Below are 19,405 nucleotides of genomic sequence, written 5' to 3'. Positions count from 1 at the left end.
ATAAATGCAGGCTGGTGTTGTTGGCAGGTTCAAGTCAACTCAGTCCAATTGACAGTTATATGATTGGCTTAGCCATAGAGTCATCGAGGTTTACAGCATGGAAACAGGCCCTTCGGCCCAACTTGTCCATGCTGCTCTTTTGTTTTTAACCACAAAGTTAGTCCCTATTGCCCGCATTTGGCCCATATCCCTCAATACCCATCTTACCCATGTAACTGTCTAAATGTTTTTTAAAAGATAAAATTGTACCCGCAAATATTACCAAATTTCTTTGGAATGAACAGTTTTGGATCTTCTGCCAGCAGTTGTACTTCACATTATATTAACTGGTTCATTGCTTAACAACTCCCTGAGATCCTATTACAGTCAGAGTAATTAAAGGGATGATTTAATGCAGTTACTGTGGGTTTGCTGCAATGATGATTGGAGCCCCTTGTGGTGTAGTAGTTAGCGCCTCCTCCTGGGCGCTGTTAAAATATCTGATCATCTTCAATTTGCACTTGTAAATCATCCCGCCATTTTGTGTCGAATTCACTTTTTCATGGAGAAAAATGCGATTTTACACTTTTACTGAATAATTCATTAACCCCATCGCAATATTCCCAGATCAGGCGAAAACTTCAGCCTCTCAAAATATAGAAACATAGAAAATAGGAGCAGGAGGAGGCCATTCGGCCCTTCGAGCCTGCTCCGCCATTCATTATGATCATGGCTGATCGTCCAACTCAATAGTCTGATCCCACCTTCCCCCGCCATCCCTTGATCCCCTTTGCCTCAAGAGCTATATCTAACCCCTTCTCGAAAACATGATGTTTTGCCCTCAACTGCTTCCTGTGGTAGTGAATTCCACACATTCACCACCCTCTGGGTGAAGAAATTTCTCCTCACCTCAGTCCTAAAATGTTTACCTTTCATCCTTTGACTGTGACCCCTGGTTCTGGACTCCCCCACCATCAGGAACATCCTCTCTCAGTGCCGGACTTAGACTCGGTGAGGCCCTCAGCTCTATAAAGCTTGGAGGCCCCTTGTTAAAAAGTTGCACCATAAGGTCTCACAAAGGTGCGCACCAAAACAGGACCTTGGGTCGCCACAAAAAAATTGAAAACATAATTATGCCTTTTAATTATTCAATAGCAAGGTATTTAAAGTGAAAAATACAAATTATTTTCAAATGAATGCGTTTACTGATTACATATTTATCATTTGGCTGGCTTGATCTCTCATAGATTTTGGTAATTTTGGTAATTTTTTGAGTTGCTCTTCAAGCTGGTGCTTTCTTTTTCTTTTCTGGTATCCGCTCTTAAATGTTCTCTTCATTGTAAAACTTCTGAAATTTTGTGAGGCCCCTGCGGATTGTGAGGCCCTAAACTGTAGCTTGTTTAGCTTATGCCTAAATGCGGCATTGTCCTCCCTGCATCTACCCTGTCCAGTCCTGTTAGAATTTTATAGGTTTTTATGAGACTCCCCCCTCATTCTTCCGAATTCCCATGAATATAATCCTAACTGGCTCAATCTCTCTTTATGGACAAGATTTTTCGGCCTCTCAACCGCGTGTTTCCTGCCGGCAGGAGGTGGCGCGTTGTTTGCGAGCGTCGGGATTCTCAGGTCCCGCCGCTGTCAATGGGAATTCCTATTGACGTCACCCCACACCGGCGGGAAACCCACGGGCAGGGGGTGCACTGCGGCGGAACTGGAGAATCCTGCCGGCGTGAACAGTCGGAGAATTCTGGCCAATATGTCAGTCCTGCCATATAAACATAGGCATTAGGAGCGAGAGTAGGCAATTCAGCCCTTTGAGCCCCATTCTATATGATCATGACGGATCTCCATCCCATCCTAACTCCACTTCCCCCTGCCTTTTCCCCATCGCCCTTTTGTCCTGCTTTTGATCAAATATTTATCTATCTCTTTCTTGAATCCATTGATTGATTCTGCATTCCCTGCACTCCATGGCCAGTGACAAAGGGTCATCTGGACTCGAAACGTCAGCTCTTTTCTCTTCTTACAGATGCTGCCAGACCTGCTGAGATTTTCCAGCATTTTCTCTTCTGGTCATAGATTCACAACCCACTGTGAGAAGTAGCTTCTCCTTATCTCTGTCTTGAGCCTCCCCCCTCTTACTCGACAACTATGACCTCTTGTCCGAGACTGCCCGAGAAGGGGGAACATTTGGTTAACATTTGCTTGATCAATCCTGTTGAGTATTTTATATACCCCAATCAAATCCCCCCTCATTCTTCTGTATCCCAGCGAGCCATCCCAGGAATCTGTCTGGAAAAGGTAACCTGAAAATGCATGCACTTTTTAATTGAGTTATACAAAGACATGGCTGGAATTTTACCCTAACTAATGTGTGTTAGTGCTCAGGAGGGATTGTTGGCCCAGAATTTCCTCAAAGCTATCCCTGTTCCTGTTGGTGTCACTTCACTGGGACTCTGGCCTAAACTGGGACTCTGCCACAACTCAGATGAACTTGCAATGGAGTGGGAGCAGCTGATAGGGAGTCTTGGGTGAGTCCTTAGATTATGAGAGTATGAGAGGCATGGACAGAGTGGATAGTCAGAAGCTTTTTCCCAGGGTGGAAGAGTCAATTACTAGGGGGCACAGGTTTAAGGTGCGAGGGGCAAGATTTAAAGGAGATGTACGAGGCAGATTTTTTACACAGAGGGTGGTGGGTGCCTGGAACTCACTGCCGGGGGAGGTAGTGGAAGTGGATACGATAGTGACTTTTAAAGGGCGTCTTGACAGATACATGTATAGGATGGGAATGGAGGGATATGGTCCCCGGAAGGTTTTAGTTCAGTCGGGCAGCTTGGTCAGTGCAGGCTTGGAGGGCCGAAGGGCCTGTTCCTGTGCTGTAATTTTCTTTGTTCTTTGTTCTTATACAAGGCTTCTTCCACCGGTTCCCAATCGTTCCATGGAATTTAATATCCTCGCACAAAACTGTCAAATAGAAGCTAAGAACAGGCGATATTAATCCCGACAGCTCCAACTGACAAAGAATTGTTAAACCTTTTTGTAAATTAGAGTCATTTCGGGCCAAAGGAGCCTATTAGAGGGCGGCACGGTGGCACAGTGGTTAGCACTGCTGCCTCACGGCACCAGGGACCCAGGTTCGATTCCCGGCTTGGGTCACAGTGCGGAGTCTCCCCGTGTCTGCGTGGGTTTCCTCCGGGTGCTCCGGTTTCCTCCCAAGTCCAAAGATGTGCGGGTTAGGTTGATTGGCCATGCTAAATTGCCCCTTAGTGTCAGGGGGATTAGTGGAGTAAATATGTGAGATTACGGGGATAGGGTAGGATTGTTGTCAGTGCAGACTTGATGGGCCAAAAGGCCTCCTTTGGCACTGTAGATATTCTATGATTCTGCAAACTGAAAATCTTATTCACGTGTCTAATATTGGCTATAATGTTTTGCAAGCTGAGTTTCGAGGCGTCTTCTTTCCCCCACTTAATTTATCTATTTATTTTGGAAGCTTGTGAAAAGTAAATTGTGTGTAACCTAAGTTGTAAATGGTTTTGTAATCATTAAACTCAAAAAAGATCTGACCTACAGCATGGCTTGGTCTCTGCGTTGTCCAGCTTGTTTCTGTTCTGGCTATTTATGCACAGACATTAACAGGGCCTGGAACTGCTGCCCTGAAACATTCTAAATTGCCCCATAGTCTTCCGGGATGCGTGGGTTAGATGGATTAGCAGGGTAAATATGTCGGGTTACGGGGAGAGGGCCTGGGTGAGATGGATTAGCAGGGTAAATATGTCGGGTTACGGGGAGAGGGCCTGGGTTAGATGGATTAGCAGGGTAAATATGTTGGGGTACGGTGATAGGGCCTGGGTTAGATGGATTAGCAGGGTAAATATGTAGGGTTATGGGGATAGGGCCTGGGTGAGATTATTGTCAGTGCAGACTTGATGGGCCAAGTGGCCTCCTTTTGCACTGTGGGGTTTCTATGATTCTAGGAACAAAATGGCGACGGCTCCTGCTGAAAGGCAGCGGGCACGTCCAGAGACTTTGCCCTTTGTGCAGGGGCGCAGTCGATGCATCGGAGAGAGTAGACAAACCTCGCCTGCGGGGACCATCTGCCCCACATGTGGCCGAATCCTCAGTTGGACTCATTGGCTGTGGCAGAGGCCATTGAGTGGAAGCGACTCGTTACGGATCCCGAGCAACAGCCTCAGAGGAATCACAGAGGGTTCTAATCACTTCCTGCTGTGTATTTCAGAGTGGAAATGACATTATTCTGTTTACCATGAACTCCGTGCCACATCTGATGTGGTCAATTGCCATTTCGTAACAAATGAAATACAACCTCACATTGCTGTCCATCTGTTAAACAAACTGTGCATGAATTATTTTTGTGGTAGAGACTGATAACAAACAAACCCCCACAGTCTCCATGATTCACATCTTATTTCATCTTGATGCCACGTACCCTGGAACGTTTTCACGGCAATTTCCAGGAATTCCTCACTGAGCTGCCTAAAGGAAAGCAAATGTTCCCGATCCCAAGACCAGAATGACCCGTTGGTTGGAGTCACGGAAGAACGATGATCGAAAGATAAAGCGGACAACAGATATCAAATGGGCGTCCCTCCCAGGAGAGGTCGTCCTCCAACATGTCCTTTCGGCATGTTGGCACAGTGGTTAGCACTGCTGCCTCGCAGCGCCAGGGTCCTGGGTTTGATTCCCGGCTTGGGTCACCGTCTGTGTAGAGTCTGCACATTCTCCCCGTGTCTGCGTGGGTTTCTTCCGGGTGCTCCGGTTTCCTCCCACAGTCCAAAGATGTGCGGGTTAGGTGGATTGGCCGTGCTAAATTGGGTGAAATAGTTTGGTACAGAGACAACAACAACTCACAAGACGTCACCTCATTCCAGCGACATCTGTTTTTTATTTATGGACCAGCATCATCCTCAATGAGATAAAATTCCAGCAATTTTTAAAAGTTCATTTACTGGATGTGGGCGTTGCTGACTAGACCAGCATTTATTGCCCATCCCTAATTGTCCCTACGAAGGTGGTGGGTGAGCTGTCTTCTTGAACCCGCAGCAGTCCATGCGGTGTAGGTACACCTACAGTGCTGTTAGAGAGGGAGTTCCAGGAATTTGACCCGGCGACAGTGAAGGAACGGCCAATATATTTCCAAGTCGGGATGATGGGGTGGCACGATGGTTAGCACCGCTGCCTCACAGCGCCAAGGACCTGGGTTCAATTCCCAGCCTCGAGTCACTGTCCGTGTGGAGTTTGCATGTTCTCCCCGTGTCAGCGCGGGTTTCTTCCAGGTGCTCCGGTTCCCTCCCACAGTCCGAAAGACGTGCTGGTTAGGGTGCATTGGCCGTGCTAAATTCTCCCTCGGGCACCAGAGTGCGGCAACGCGGGGATTTTCACAGTAACTTCATTGCAGTGTTAATGTAAGCCTACTTGTGACACTAATAAACAAACTTTTACTTTTACTTCATGGGTGGCTCGGCAGGGACCTTCCAGGTGGTAGAGGTTGGAAGGTGCTTTCTCAGGAACTGAGTGAGTTGCTGGACTGAAATCAATGGGGAAATGGGGGAACGTGTTCAACTTTCAACAGGTCTCTCTGATCAGTCTGTGCCTTCATAGAGGATTGGGCCGTTTACCTCCCGAGCCTGCTCTGCTGTTCAACTAGACAATAATTGGTCTACAGCTCGAATCCATTTACCCACCATGCTTTCTATCCTTACCTCACAAACAATTCTGTCAACCTCCAGGATGGAAATTTCAATTGACCCCGCGGGGAAATGACTCCAATTAAAAGATACAAGATCATAGAATCCCTACAGTGCAGAAGGAGGCCATTTGGCCCATCGAGTCTGCACCGACCACAATCCCACCCAGGCCCTGAGCCCGTAACCCTCCATATTTACCCTGCTAATCCCCCTGACACTAAGGGGCAAATTATCATGGCCAATCCACCTAACCTGCACATCTTTGGACTGTGGGAGGAAACCGGAGCACCCGGAGGAAACCCACACAGACACGGGGAGAATGTACAGACTCCACACAGACAGTGACCCAAGCCGGGAATCGAACCCGGGTCCCTGGCGCTGTGAGTTAGCAGCGCTAACCATTGTTTTAATGTTTATTTATTAGTGTCACAAGTAGGCTTACATTAACATTGCGATGAAGTTACTGTGAAAATCCCCTCGTCGCCACACTCCGGCACCTGTTCGGGTACACTGGGGGAGAATTTAGCACGGCCAATGCACCCTAACCAGCACGTTTTTCGGACCGAGGGAGGAAACTGGAGCACCTGGAGGAAACCCACGCAGACACGGGGAGAATGTGCAGACTCCACACAGACAGTGACCCAAGGCCAGATTGGAACCCGGGTCCCTGGCGCTGTGAGGTAGCTGTGCTAACCACTGTGCCACCGTGATGGTTTGCTGCATTTTTCTAGAAACCATTTACTTGATTTTTTTTTGTCTGAAGGTAAATTATTGTTGGGTTAGTGAGTTTTTACGTCAGTCTTCCCTTCAACGTTTTAGAGAAATTGTAACGATTGCGGATGGTGCGTTGTCGAGGAGTCAATCCTGTGTAGTCTGTCAGTAACTCTGTGCTTCTTTATCCATTGTGATTGCCGCAGGGAGAGAGAGGTTTGCGAGGCCAGGCAGGACCTCCAGGAATCAAAGGAATAGAAGGCGGAACAGGTTTGCCCGGGAAGAGAGGCGACCCAGGATCCAAAGGTCAACCGGTCAGTAACACAATTTACGCTGAGCTGTGTGTTCCAAAGAGCTGCTGTCAACGGCTTCAGTCAGCCATGGTTAGCTGAGTATTATGGGAAATATGATCATTGAAGTGACAGTGGCTTTGTAAACAGTCTAAAATTAATTACTAGGAACTAACAGAACCATAGGAAATAGCAGCAGGATTGGGCTATATGGCCGATACAGTCTGCCGAGCCTTCTCCATCATCAATACGATCTTTAGCCTTCGCTCCATTTTCCCCACCTGCTCCACCTACCCAAGAATTTCCTGAGAGGCCAAGTATCTGTCTATCCCACACCCTTAAATATATTCAACAGTGAAGGATCCACAACCCACTTAGGGTGGCACGGTGGCACAGTGGTTAGCGCTGCTGCCTCACAGCGCAAGGAGCCCGGGTTCGATTCCCGGCTTGGGTCACCGTCTGTGTGGAGTTGCACATTCTCCCCATGTCTGCGTGGGTTTCCTCCAGGTGCTCTGGTTTCCTCCCGCAGTCTGAAAGACGTGCTGGTTAGGGTGCATTGGCCGTGCTAAATTCTCCCTCAGTGTACCCGAACAGGCGCAGGATTGTGGCGACTAGGGGATTTTTCACAGTAACTTCATTGCAGTGTCAATGGAAGCCTACTTGTGACACTAATAAATAAACTTTTAAACTTTAAACCTATTGCTCTGATGGGCCTACCACACCAGCCAAGCAGGTCACAAGCTAATCTTGATTGGGATGGTAACAGAGTTAGCCTTAACTGGTCAAGAACGCAGATATTCAGATGTATTCGAGCTTGTGGTTATTGAAGGATTGTGACAAAACAATTCTCCTCTCAACTGATCAGTCCTGCAGCAACAGTGGGAAAGCAAAATCATTATAAAACAAATGTTTATCTTGCAAATTCAGAAGAATTGATTGTAAGTCAAACATTATTATTCGTACAAAAATTAATTTGTTTCACAAAATGTTTTCATAGCGAAGATTCTTGCAAAATACACAACTCTTCCATGCCTGCGGTGGTTTTATAATCTGAGACTCAGGAGACATGCAGTCTACACTGGGCAAAGCAAAGCAGGAGATAATGCAGAGCCAAGCCCTTCCCCTCACACCTCATTCCAATGTCGGGAAGTATCCCCTTACATTGAGTGTACAGCACGGACACGGGGCAGTTTGCCCAACTGGTCTGTCACGGTGTTTTTGTTTGTTCTTCATAAGGCACGGTGGCACAGTGGTTAGCACTGCTGCCTCACAGTGCCAGGGACCCGGGTTTGATTCCCGGCTTGGGTCAGTGTGGAGTTTGACATTCTCCCCGTGTCTGTGTGGATTTCCTCCGGGTGCTCCAGTTTCCTCCTGCAGTCCAAAGATGTGCGGGTTAGGGGGATCAGCAGGTTAAATATGTGTGGCTATGGAGATAGGACCAGGGTAGAACACTCTGTTGGAGAGTCAGTGCAGACTTGATGGGCTGAATGGCCTCCTTCTGCACTGTAGGGATCCTATGATGTGGTGTTGGCTGGCCAGCATTTATTGCTCATTCCCAGTTGCCTTTGAGCAGGTGGTGGTGAGCTGCCTTCTTGGACTGCAGCAGACCCCGAAGTGTAGGTACATCCACAGTGCTGTTAAGGGACAGAGTTTCAGGATTTTGATGCAGTGACATGAAGGAACTGCCGATACATTTCCAAGTCAGGATGGTGAGTGACTTGGAGGGGAACTTACAGGTGGTGGTGTTCCCATGTTGCTGCTGCCCTTGTCCTTCCAGGTGGTAGAGGTCACAGGTTTGGAAGGTACTGTCTAAGGAGCCTCGGTGAGTTGCTGCAGTGCATCTTGTAGATGGTACACACGGCTGCTACTGTTTGTCGACGTTGGAGGAAGTGAATGTTGAAGGTGGTGGATGGGGTGTCGATCGAGCGGGGCTGCTTTGTCCTGGATGGCGTTGTGCTTGTTGAGTGTTGTTGGAACTGCACCCATCCAGGCAAGTGGAGAATATTCCATCACACTCCTGAACTGTGGACAGGCTTTGGGGAGACAGGAAATGAGTTATTCCCAACAAAATTCCCAGCTCCACATGAACCTTCTCCTGCCTAACTTCACCTTCCCAAGTATCTCTACCCTGCTGCCAACAACTGCGTAATTGTGTCCAAGTTAGAAGGGAAACGTGGGGCGGGGGGGGTGCGGGGACCATGCATGTTGACCTCAGGCAGGATTTTCTGGTTTTGGGGCAAGTGCAAATGGAAAATCCCATCCAAAAGATTTATTCTGCAACTAGTTCAAATCAGGGCCAAAACCTTGTCCTGTGGTTACGCTGTTGCTGCTATTTCTTATGTTCTCATGTCCAAACTCTCCCACATGTTCTGTGACTAACTTGATCCTTCTCTTCATCACTGACCAACATTTTCTCCTTGTCTTTAGGGGGACCCTGGAGAATCTGGTTTCCCCGGGCTGATGGGAGTATTTGGACCAAAGGTATTGTATCCCAGAAGGTTTAGTGAGCTTTACCATCACCGTCTGTCTGTTGGCAACTTTCGGGGCAACTCTTGCCTTCCCGTTCCTCTGCCACCAGGGCGGCTGAACATTCAGGGCCAACGTGGCCCAAAATGCTGGTGTGTCGGAGTTTGCTGATATCCTCCAGCTCATTTTGCAACTACCTTTTGTGGCCACTGTTTCTGCAATGTATTGTGTGTTTAAATGACAGGAGATTGACGAATTAAGAGGTATATTCTCCATTTATAGTGGTGTTAAGACCCAGGCCAGAAACTCCAAGGTGCTTTATGAAGTTAGCCTAGACCCTAAGTTTTACTTTTGATTTTGGCAGAGGGTAAAGTATAAAGTGTTTCACTCCAGGTATGATTCAAGTGACCTTTTACTAAATAAAATTTATTTAAGAACACAGTTAAAATATCACACAAAAAATTAGCATAACTTTTACCAATTACCAGACTTAAACATGACACAGTGTAACTCCTAACAGCTAGCTATCTCTGTTGTTCCATGTTAAAGTGATAGAGCATAGACATGCGTCCTTCTTCAGAATTAGCACAAAAACAAATATGCTCGCGCGATGTTGGATTTTCAGCTTTTTAGCACTTCTGGACAGAAGTCCAGGCCGCAGTTTTCAGAGAAGGATATATCCTCAAAACAGCGAAACCTCAGAGAAGCAAATCCAGCCTCTGGCAGCTCTCAGTCTCCAACTTCAGAGAGGGCAAAAGAGAGACACTGTTCTCTCTCTTAATTCAGCATCTAACCTTGAATATTCTATGTAAAACCAGCCTCCCCGTCCCATGACCATACCTGCCAATCATCCCAATGAAACCCCACTCTGCAAAATCCCAGGGAAAAACAGCGGAACAGCATTAGTTCAGATTAAAACCAACATTCTAGCCAGTAGAAACAATTGTGTTGCTGTAGCAACAATACAGGATGCCGATTGTAGATAGAATGGCTCCGATAAAATGGAAGAAAGCCGCTTGAAATATCCTGCACAAGAACGTGGCTCGAGTGCATTTCTTAAAGGCACTGTATCGTCACAGTGGATAACACGCGGATTTCAGGGAAGCAGATTCAATACTAACTTTCAAAAAGGAATTGAAAAAAATACTTGGAAAGGAAAAATTTGCAAGGTTATGCGGGAGAGTGGGGCTAATTGGAAGGTCCTTTCAATGAGCTAGTACAACATGATGGGCCAAATAGCCTCCTTCTGTATTGTGAGATTCTATGAAAGTTGAAATTGACCAGATCTGTCCAATCTCAATCAAACCTTTTCCAAGGATCCATTTTGAAAACATGATCAAACAATTGGAAAAGTTTATGTCTTCTCAATTTCATCCCTGTATGCAAAAAAACAGTCTCGCTGCACAGCTCTGTTCCAGCGCAAGGTATTCTACCAAACCACCTGACTGAGATCCAAAGGAGTTCATTTCACCCAAACTGTGCACAAACCAAACACCTTTCACCTGCGTTTATATCTTTCACCGTCTACAAACTTCGATATTGAGCGGCTTATTCTGTGGGATTTTCTGTCTGCGCTCTCCCAAAGACTGGAAAATCCGCCCGACATCAATGGACCTTTGCATGGTCCACCCCCCCCCCCCCGCCCTGCCTCTGCCCCACCGCGCACTACGGTTTCCGTGGTGGGTAGGACAGGAAAATTCCACCCATCAAGTCCAAATCATTCATGCAACTTCTGAATTTAGGGGCAGCACAGTGGTTAGCACTGCTGCCTCACAGCACCAGGGACCCGGGTTCGATTCCCGGCTCGGGTCACTGTCTGTGCAGAGTTTGCACATTCTCCCCGTGTCTGCGTGGGTTTCCTCCGGGTGCTCCGGTTTCCTCCTCCCACAATCCGATGACGATTTGCTGGTTAGGTTGATTGGCCGTGCTAAATTGCCCCTCAGTGTCAGGGGGATTAGCAGGGTAAGTACATGGGGTTATGAGGATAGGGTCTGGGTGGGATTGTGGTCGGTGCAGACTCGATGGCCTCTTTCTGCAGTACAGGGATTCTATGATCCGAGGGAAATAATTAATTTAAGAAAACTGTGGATGATACAGCTCCTTCTTCTGCACTGTAGGGATTGTATGGTTCAATAGAACACTGCCTTTCAAATTTGGGAAAGTATATAATTTATTATATACCCATTTATTATTTATTATATACCCTATTATAGAAAGGATATTATTAAACTAGAAAGAGTGCAGAAGAGATTTACAAGGATGCTACCGGGACTTGATGGATTGAGTTATAAGGAGAGGCTGGATAGACTGGGACTTTTTTCTCTGGAGCGTACAAGGCTGAGGGGTGATCTTATAGAGGTCTATAAAATAGTGAGGGGCATAGATCAGCTAGATAGTCAATATCTTTTCCCAAAGGTAGGGGAGTCTAAAACTAGAGGGCATAGGTTTAAGGTGAGAGATACAAAAGGGTCCAGAGGGGCAATTATTTCACACAGAGGGTGGTGAGTGTCTGGAACGAGCTGTCAGAGAAGAAGTCATAGAAACCCTACAGTGCAGAAGAAGGCCATTCGGCCCATCGAGTCTGCACCGACCACAATCCCACCCAGGCCCTACCCCCACATATTTTACCCGCTAATCCCTCTAACCTACGCATCCCAGGACTCTAAGGGGCAATTTTTATAATCTGGCCAATCAACCTAACCCGCACATCTTTGGACTGTGGGAGGAAACCGGAGCACCTGGAGGAAACCCATGCAGACACGAGGAGAATATGCAAACTCCACACAGACAGTGACCCGAGCCGGGAATCGAACCCAGGACCCTGGAGCTGTGAAGCAGCAGTGCTAACCACTGTGCTACCGTGCCGCCCTAGTAATAGCACTACCGCCGGTAGTAATAGAGGCGGGTACAATTTTGTCTTTTAAAAAGCATTTAGACAGCTACATGGGTAAGATGGATATAGAGGGATATGGGCCAAATGCGGGCAATTCGGACTAGCTTAGGGGTTTAAAAAAAAAGGGCGGCATGGACAAGTTGGGCCGAAGGGCCTGTTTCCATGCTGTAAACCTCTGTGACTCTATTGGAGGAAGCTCTCATCTTATGAACTGCATACACTTACAGTCAGTAGCTCAATGAGGCCGTCCTACAGTCTCACATCTCCCTCTGCTGGATTCATTCACAATCAGTCACTCTGCAGTCGCCCCACCATGTGCTTCTCATTATCTTCCCTGAATGAAGATACTGATTCCTGGGGCACACACAAAGCTTCTTTCATATGAAAAGAGCTCTCTTTAATATTCTCGGCACTCCATTAAAGCTGCCACACAGTCGGGGAAACCGTTCCTGCGGAGGTCAGGAGAAGTTCTGTCTGAATTTATTTTGCATCGAAGGTTGGATAATGCATTTTAAAAAGTGAAAGTGTAAATGTACACGATTACCCTATAATAAAGGATCATGACGGGTTTGGGGAAACGGGGGCCAATTTGCACATTAAAAATACAGAGTCTAATCAGTTTGAATCAGAGAGGTTTACAGCATGGAAACAGGCCCTTCGGCCCAACTTGTCCATGCTACCCAGTTTTTACCACTAAGCTAGTCCCAATTGCCCACATTTAAAGTTAAAGTTTATTTATTAGTCACAAGTAGGCTTACATTAACACTGCAATGAAGTTACTGTGAAAACCCCCTAGTTGCCACACTCCAGCACCTGTTCGGGTACACTGAGGGAGAATTTAGCACGGCCAATGCACCCTAACCAGCACGTCTTTCGGACTGTGGAAGGAAATCGGAGGAAACCCACGCAGACACGGGGAGAGCGTGCAAACTCCACACAGACAGTGACCCAAGCCGGGAATCGAACCCGGTGCTGTGGGGCAGCAGTGCTAACCACTGTGCCACCGAGCTGCCCCATTTGGCCCATATCCCTCTATACCCATCTTACCCATACAACTGTCTAAATGCTTTTTCATTACAAAATTGTACCCGCCTTACTACTACCTCTGGCAGCTCATTCCAGACACTCACCACCCTCTGAGTGAAAAAATTGCTCCCCTGGTCCCTTTTATATCTCTCCCAAAGAACAAAGAACAATACAGCACAGGAACAGGCCCTTCGGCCCTCCAAGCCCACGCCGCTCCCTGGTCCAAACTAGACCATTCTTTTGTATCCCTCCATTCCCACTCCATTCATGTGGCTATCTAGATAAGTCTTAAACGTTCCCAGTGTGTCTGCCTCCACCACCTTGCCTAGCGCATTCCAGGCCCTCACCACCCTCTGCGTAAAATACGTCCTTCTGATATCCGTGTTAAACCTCCCCCCCTCACCTTGAACCTATGACCCCTCGTGAACGTCACCACCAACCTGGGAAAAAGCTTCCCACCGTTCACCCTATCTATGCCTTTCATAATTTTATCCTCTCTATTTAAACCTATGCCCTCTAGTTTTAGACTCCCCTACCTTTGGGAATAGATGTTTACTATCTCGCTGATCTATGCTCCTTATTATTTTATAGACCTCTATAAGATCACCCCTAAGCCTCTTACGCTCCAGGGAAAAAAGTCTCAGTCTATCCAACCTCCTTATAGCTCAAACCATCAAGTCTCGGTAGCATCTTAGTAAATCTCTTCTGCACTCTTTCTAGTTTAATAATATCCTTTCCATAATAGGGTGACCAGAACTGTACACAGTATTCCAAGTGTGGCCTCACCAATGTCTAGTACAACTTCAACAAGACATCCCAACTCCTGTATTCAATGTTCTGACCAATGAAACCCAGCATGCCGAGATTCAATATTCTCCACAGCAACCCGACTGGCCCTCTCCGTAATCTTCCACCTTCCTCATGTCTCCAAGATCCAACCCTACGTGATCACCACATTACCCCTGCCTCCAAGATTCCTCAATTTCTTATCTTTAAAATTGCATAATTTTCTCCCTAGCTTGAAGATCCTCTCATGTGTCTCTGACACACCTCTCCTCCTCCACTACTAATTCTCAACGCCCATTGCTCCACATCTTTGAAACCTCCAATTTGCTTTCATCTCCTTAAACATTCCCCTCCAATTCCCTCACCCCTCAACTAATGCCCCCACATGTGCACCTCCTCCACTTGCCGCGTGGTCAAGTCTTTTCCTCGACCCTCAACCCCATTTCCCATTTTTCCTCTCCGCGGTAACCCCAGTACTACTTGGTTCTGCCTCCCATAAGTTCATAAGATATAGGAGCAGAATTGGGTTATTCGGCCCATCGAGTCTGCTCCGCCATTCGATCATGGCTGATATGCTCCTCATTCCCATTTTCCTGCCTTCTCCCCATAACCCTTCAACCCATTACCAATTAAAAACCTGTCTAACTCCTCCTTAAATTTACTCACTGTCCCAGCATCCCCCGCACTTTGGGGTAGCGAATTCCACAGATTCACGACCCTTTGGGAGAAGTAGTTTCTCCTCAACTTTGTTTTAAATTTGCTACCCCTTATCCTAAGCCTATGACCTAGAACATAGAACATAGAAACCCTACAGTGCAGAAAGAGGCCATTTGGCCCATCGAGTCTGCACCGACCACAATCCCACCCAGGCCCTACCCCATATCTCTACATATTTACCCGCTAATCCCCCTAACTACGCATCTCAGGACACTAAGGGCAATTTTTAGCATGGCCAATCAACCTAACCCGCGCATCTTTGGACAGTTCGTCCTAGAATGCCCCACAAGAGGAAGCATCCGCTCCACGTCTACTTTATCCATACCTTTTATCATCTTGTTTACCTCAATTTGATCTCCCCTCATTCTTCTAAATTCCAGAGAATATCAGCCTAAACTGTTCAATCTCTCTTCATACGACAAACCCCTCATCTCTGGAATCAATCTAGTGAACCTCCTCTGAACTGCCTCCAATGCCACTGCATCTTTCCTCAAATAAGGGGACCAAAACTGTGCACAATACTCACAGTGAGACATTGAGGCTAAATCAGTATCCCAGATTCCAGCGATGGCATTGGCAATCCCATCAGTTGCACTCAGCGTGCTGCGGTGTTCCCCTGTACCACTGCTCATAGCCATAAACGCAGGGACAATAGAAGACGACGAAGAGGAATGTGGTTATAGATAGTCGTGTCAATTGTATTTTTTTCTTTGATGGGATGTGAGTGTGGTTGATGTGATACCCCCATGGGGAATCACTCATTGACCTCCCAGCTGGACCCATTGAATACGAGCTCCCTGGGGATTGGTAATTAGCCAACCAGGTGAAGCTCGTATCCTGAGCCTTGTATAAAGCAAGGCCACTAACCTTTTAGTCCTGGTTGGGACCTGTTGTGTTCATCACAGGCTTGTGGTTATTGTTTATTTGTGTAATAAAGCATAGTTCCTTCACAGCCAACTCCTGGAGTTATTATAGTTGGCAAGGCTATCTCTAATTGCCCTTAAACTGAGTGAGTGGTTGCTAGGTCATTTCAAAGGGTAGTTAAGGTCAACCACATTGCTGTGGACCTGGAGTCACATGTAGGTCAGACCAGATAAGCATGGCAGATTCCCATCCCTAAAGGACATTACTGAACCAGATGGGGTTTTTCCAGCAACCGATCAGAATTTCGTGGTCATCATTACTGAAAGGGCGACACAGTGGTTAGCACTGCAGCCTCACAGCGCCAGAGACCCGGGTTCGATTCCCGGCTTGGGTGACTGTCTGTGTGGAGTCTGCACGTTCTCCCCCGTGTCTGCGTGGGTTTCCTCTGGGTGCTCCGGTTTCCCCCCCACAGTCTAAATATGTGTGGGTTAGGTGGATTGGCCATGCTAACTTGCCCCTTAGTGTCAGGGGTGCCTAACTAGGGTAAATACATGGGATTATGGGGATAGGACCTGGGTGGGATTGTTGTCGGTGTGGACTCGATGGGCTGAATGGCCTCCTTCTGCACTGTAGGATTCTATGACTAGTTTTAATTGAATTTAAATTCCACCAGCTGCTGTGGTGGGATTTGAACCCGTGTCCCCAAAAGCATTAGGCTGGGTCTCTGGATTACTAGTCCAGTGTCATTACCACAACACCACCATCTCTATTAAACTAACTGGTTATATAATTGTACTCAGATGGCAGATCTTATCCGGGGATTCACTGGTAGGAGCACACTGAAATTACGTTTGCGGGGTTAGGAGACACGTGTTTGTAATTTGTGGCACTGGAAATAAATGCTTGTCATTGTGTTAATACCAGTCCCATCCTTCACCACTTGGCAATCTGCAGTGTATCAGGTTCCAGGTTCGGGAATACCAGGATGCGGTTGGAATCTGCACATGGTAAATTTCGCCTGGACAATGAAAAGACAAGAGGAGGGGGGAGTTGAACTGTGCAGAAAGCGAACAGTCAGATGGATCTGGTGCAGGTCACGTCAGTTGGGCTGTAAAATTCAACAGCATTTGTGCAATCGGAGGGTTTTACCATCGTGTGGGAGGAGTTGTGGCTCAGTTGGGTAACACTCCTCCCTCTAAGCCGGAAAACTGAGGGTTTGAGCCCCACTCCAGGACCGGACAGTCAAGGGAATGTTGTGGTCAAGCAGGTTAATAATCAGTCTGCGATTCTTTCCTCGTTACTTTCCAAAGGAAAAGAATGTGTGAAAAAACACAGAACCAAATGAGCCTGAAGCGTGCGGCAGTGATTATTTAAGATAACTGTGTCACAGACTTCTCCAGAACCCAGCATTATTTGATTTATGATTGTCACATGTATTAACATACAGTGAAAAGTATTGTTTCTTGCGCGCTATACAGACAAAACATACCGTTCATAGAGAAGGAAACGAGAGAGTGCAGAATGTAGTGTTACAGTTATAGCTAGGGTGTAGAGAAAGATCAACTTAATGTGAGGTAGGTCCATTCGAAAGTCTGACGGCAGCAGGGAAGAAGCTGTTCTTGAGTCAGTTGGTACGTGACCTCAGACTTTTGTACCTTTTTCCCGGTGGAAGAAGGTGGAAGAGAGAATGTCCAGTAAGGGTGGGGTCCTTAATTATGCTGGCTGCTTTGCCGAGGCAGCGGGAAGTGTAGACAGAGTCAATGGATGGGAGGCTGGTTTGCGTGATGGATTGGGCTACATTCACGACCTTTTGTAGTTCCTTACGGTCTTGGGCAGAGCAGGAGCCCATACCAAGCTGTGATACAACCAGAAAGAATGCTTTCTATGGTGCATCTGTAAAAGTTGGTGAGAGTGGTAACAGACATGCCAAATTTTCATTCCAAATTTAGCCATGCACTCAAACATTTGAACAGGATAATGTAATGTAAGGATAGGCAACAACACCTCCTCCACGATCACCCTCAACATGGGTGCCCCACAAGGCTGTGTCCTCACTATGCTCCTCATACACCCATGACTGTGCGGCCAAATCCGTCTCCAACTCGATTTTTCAAGTTTGCTGACAACACCACCATCGTGGGTCAGATCTCAAACAATGACAAGACAGAGTACAGGAATGAGATAGAGAATCTGGTGAACTGGTGCGGCAACAATAATCTCTTCGTCAACGTCAACGAAACAAAGGTGATTGGCATCGACTTCAGGAAGCGTAGAGGAGAACATGTCCCTGTCTACACCAATGGGGATGAGGTAGAAATAGTTGAAAGCTTCAAGTTTTTAAGTGTCCAGATCACCAACAACCTGTCCTGGTCCCCCCCATGCTGACACTATAGTTAAGAAAGCCCACCAATGCCTCTACTTTCTCAGAAGACTAAGGAAATTTGGCATGTCAGCTACAACTCACCAAGTTTTACACATGCACCATAGAAAGCATTCTTTCTGGTTGTATCACAGCTTGGTATGGCTCCTGCTCTGCCCAAGACCGCAAGGAACTACAAAAGGTGGTGAATGTAGCCCAATCCATCACGCAAACCAGCCTCCCATCCATTGACTCTGTCTACACTTCCCGCTGCCTCGGCAAAGCCGCCAGCATAATTAAGGACCCCACGCACCCTGGACATTCTCTCTTCCATCTTCTTCCATCGGGAAGAAGATACAAAAGTCTGAGGTCACGTACCAACCGACTCAAGAACAGCTTCTTCCCTGCTGACTTTTGAATGGACCTACCTCACATTAAGTTGATCTTTCTCTACACCCTCGCTATGACTGTAACACTATGTTTTGCACCCTCTCCTTTCCTTCTCTATGAACGGTATGCTTTGCCTGTATAGCGCGCAAGAAACAATACTTTTCACTGTATACTAATACATGTGGCAATATTAAATCAAATCAAATTAAATGTCTCCCCGTGAGCTGATTAGAACCTCACTGGGGCAGCACGGTGGCACAGTGGTTAGCACTGCTGCCTCACAGCGCCAGGGATCCACGTTCGATTCCTGGCTTGGGCCACTGTGCGGAGACTGCACATTCTCCCCGTGTCTGTGTGGGTTTCCTCCGGCTTTTCCGGTTTCCTCCCACACTCCAAAGATGTGAGGGTCAGGTGGATTGACCATGCTAAATTGCCCCATAGTGTCAGGGGGACTAGCTAGGGTAAATGCATGGGGTTATGGGGATAGGGCCTGGACGGAATTGTGGTCGGTGCAGACTTGATGGGCTGAATGGCCTCCTTCTGCACTGTAGGATTCTATGATTCTATCAATGGGGATCTCGGAAGCACAATCTTTGTTTTCTGGGGCTGCTGGAGATCGTTGTTGCCCAGTGGCGCAATGGATAACGCATCTGACTACAGATCAGAAGAGTCCGGGCTCGACGCCTGGTCAGTTCAGTGTGAGGTTTTTATCACTTTTGGTCCTTCTGGCTAAGATCAAGTGTCAGATCAAGCCCAAGGAGTGCAATGCCTCATCTTGTCAGTTTGGATCTTGTTTGTCTCTTGTGGGGATCTTGAATTGGATTCAATTGGATTTTGAATTTGGTTTTTGAAGCAAGCAAGGATCTGCCCAGCCCACTCCAGGCATCAGCTTTGTAACTTTAAGAATGGAGTAAAAGTTTAAGACAAAAAGTGAGTTTGCTTGAAGTCATCGGCAACAAATGGTTGGCCAGCTGATTTGATTTTAATGCTTTTGAACATTTATTTCAGTGAATGATGAAGTAAGACTGTGCAGATTAACTTCAACATTGCGCCAACAAGCCTGTTTGTTGCCAAAAGATGTTTCCTTTACAATGGTGCCGCCAATAAGTCCTCGGAGGCAGAAGACCCTTCACCCAAATCCCTTTATTTACAAGCCTGACAACAGCAGACAGAGTGCTTTCAGTTAGCAGCCTACATTAGGAGTCCCAGAGGAACT

At 47.0% G+C, this 19,405-nt stretch overlaps 1 protein-coding gene across 1 annotated transcript in view; it reads left to right on the top strand.

Moving 5' to 3' along the window:
- Positions 1 to 19,405, top strand: part of col27a1b (collagen, type XXVII, alpha 1b) — a 610,967-nt gene that overhangs the window by 564,088 nt on the left and 27,474 nt on the right. The window contains exons 55-56 of the mRNA XM_078227545.1: positions 6,605 to 6,712; positions 9,116 to 9,169. Coding sequence (XP_078083671.1) covers positions 6,605 to 6,712; positions 9,116 to 9,169 — 162 coding nt within the window. The remainder of the gene's footprint in view (positions 1 to 6,604; positions 6,713 to 9,115; positions 9,170 to 19,405) is intronic.

Source organism: Mustelus asterias, chromosome 13, assembly GCF_964213995.1.
Source record: "Mustelus asterias chromosome 13, sMusAst1.hap1.1, whole genome shotgun sequence".
Classification (NCBI taxonomy): domain Eukaryota; kingdom Metazoa; phylum Chordata; class Chondrichthyes; order Carcharhiniformes; family Triakidae; genus Mustelus; species Mustelus asterias.
Note: the sequence above shows the minus strand (reverse complement) of the source record. Positions and strands in the feature narration are given on the sequence as shown.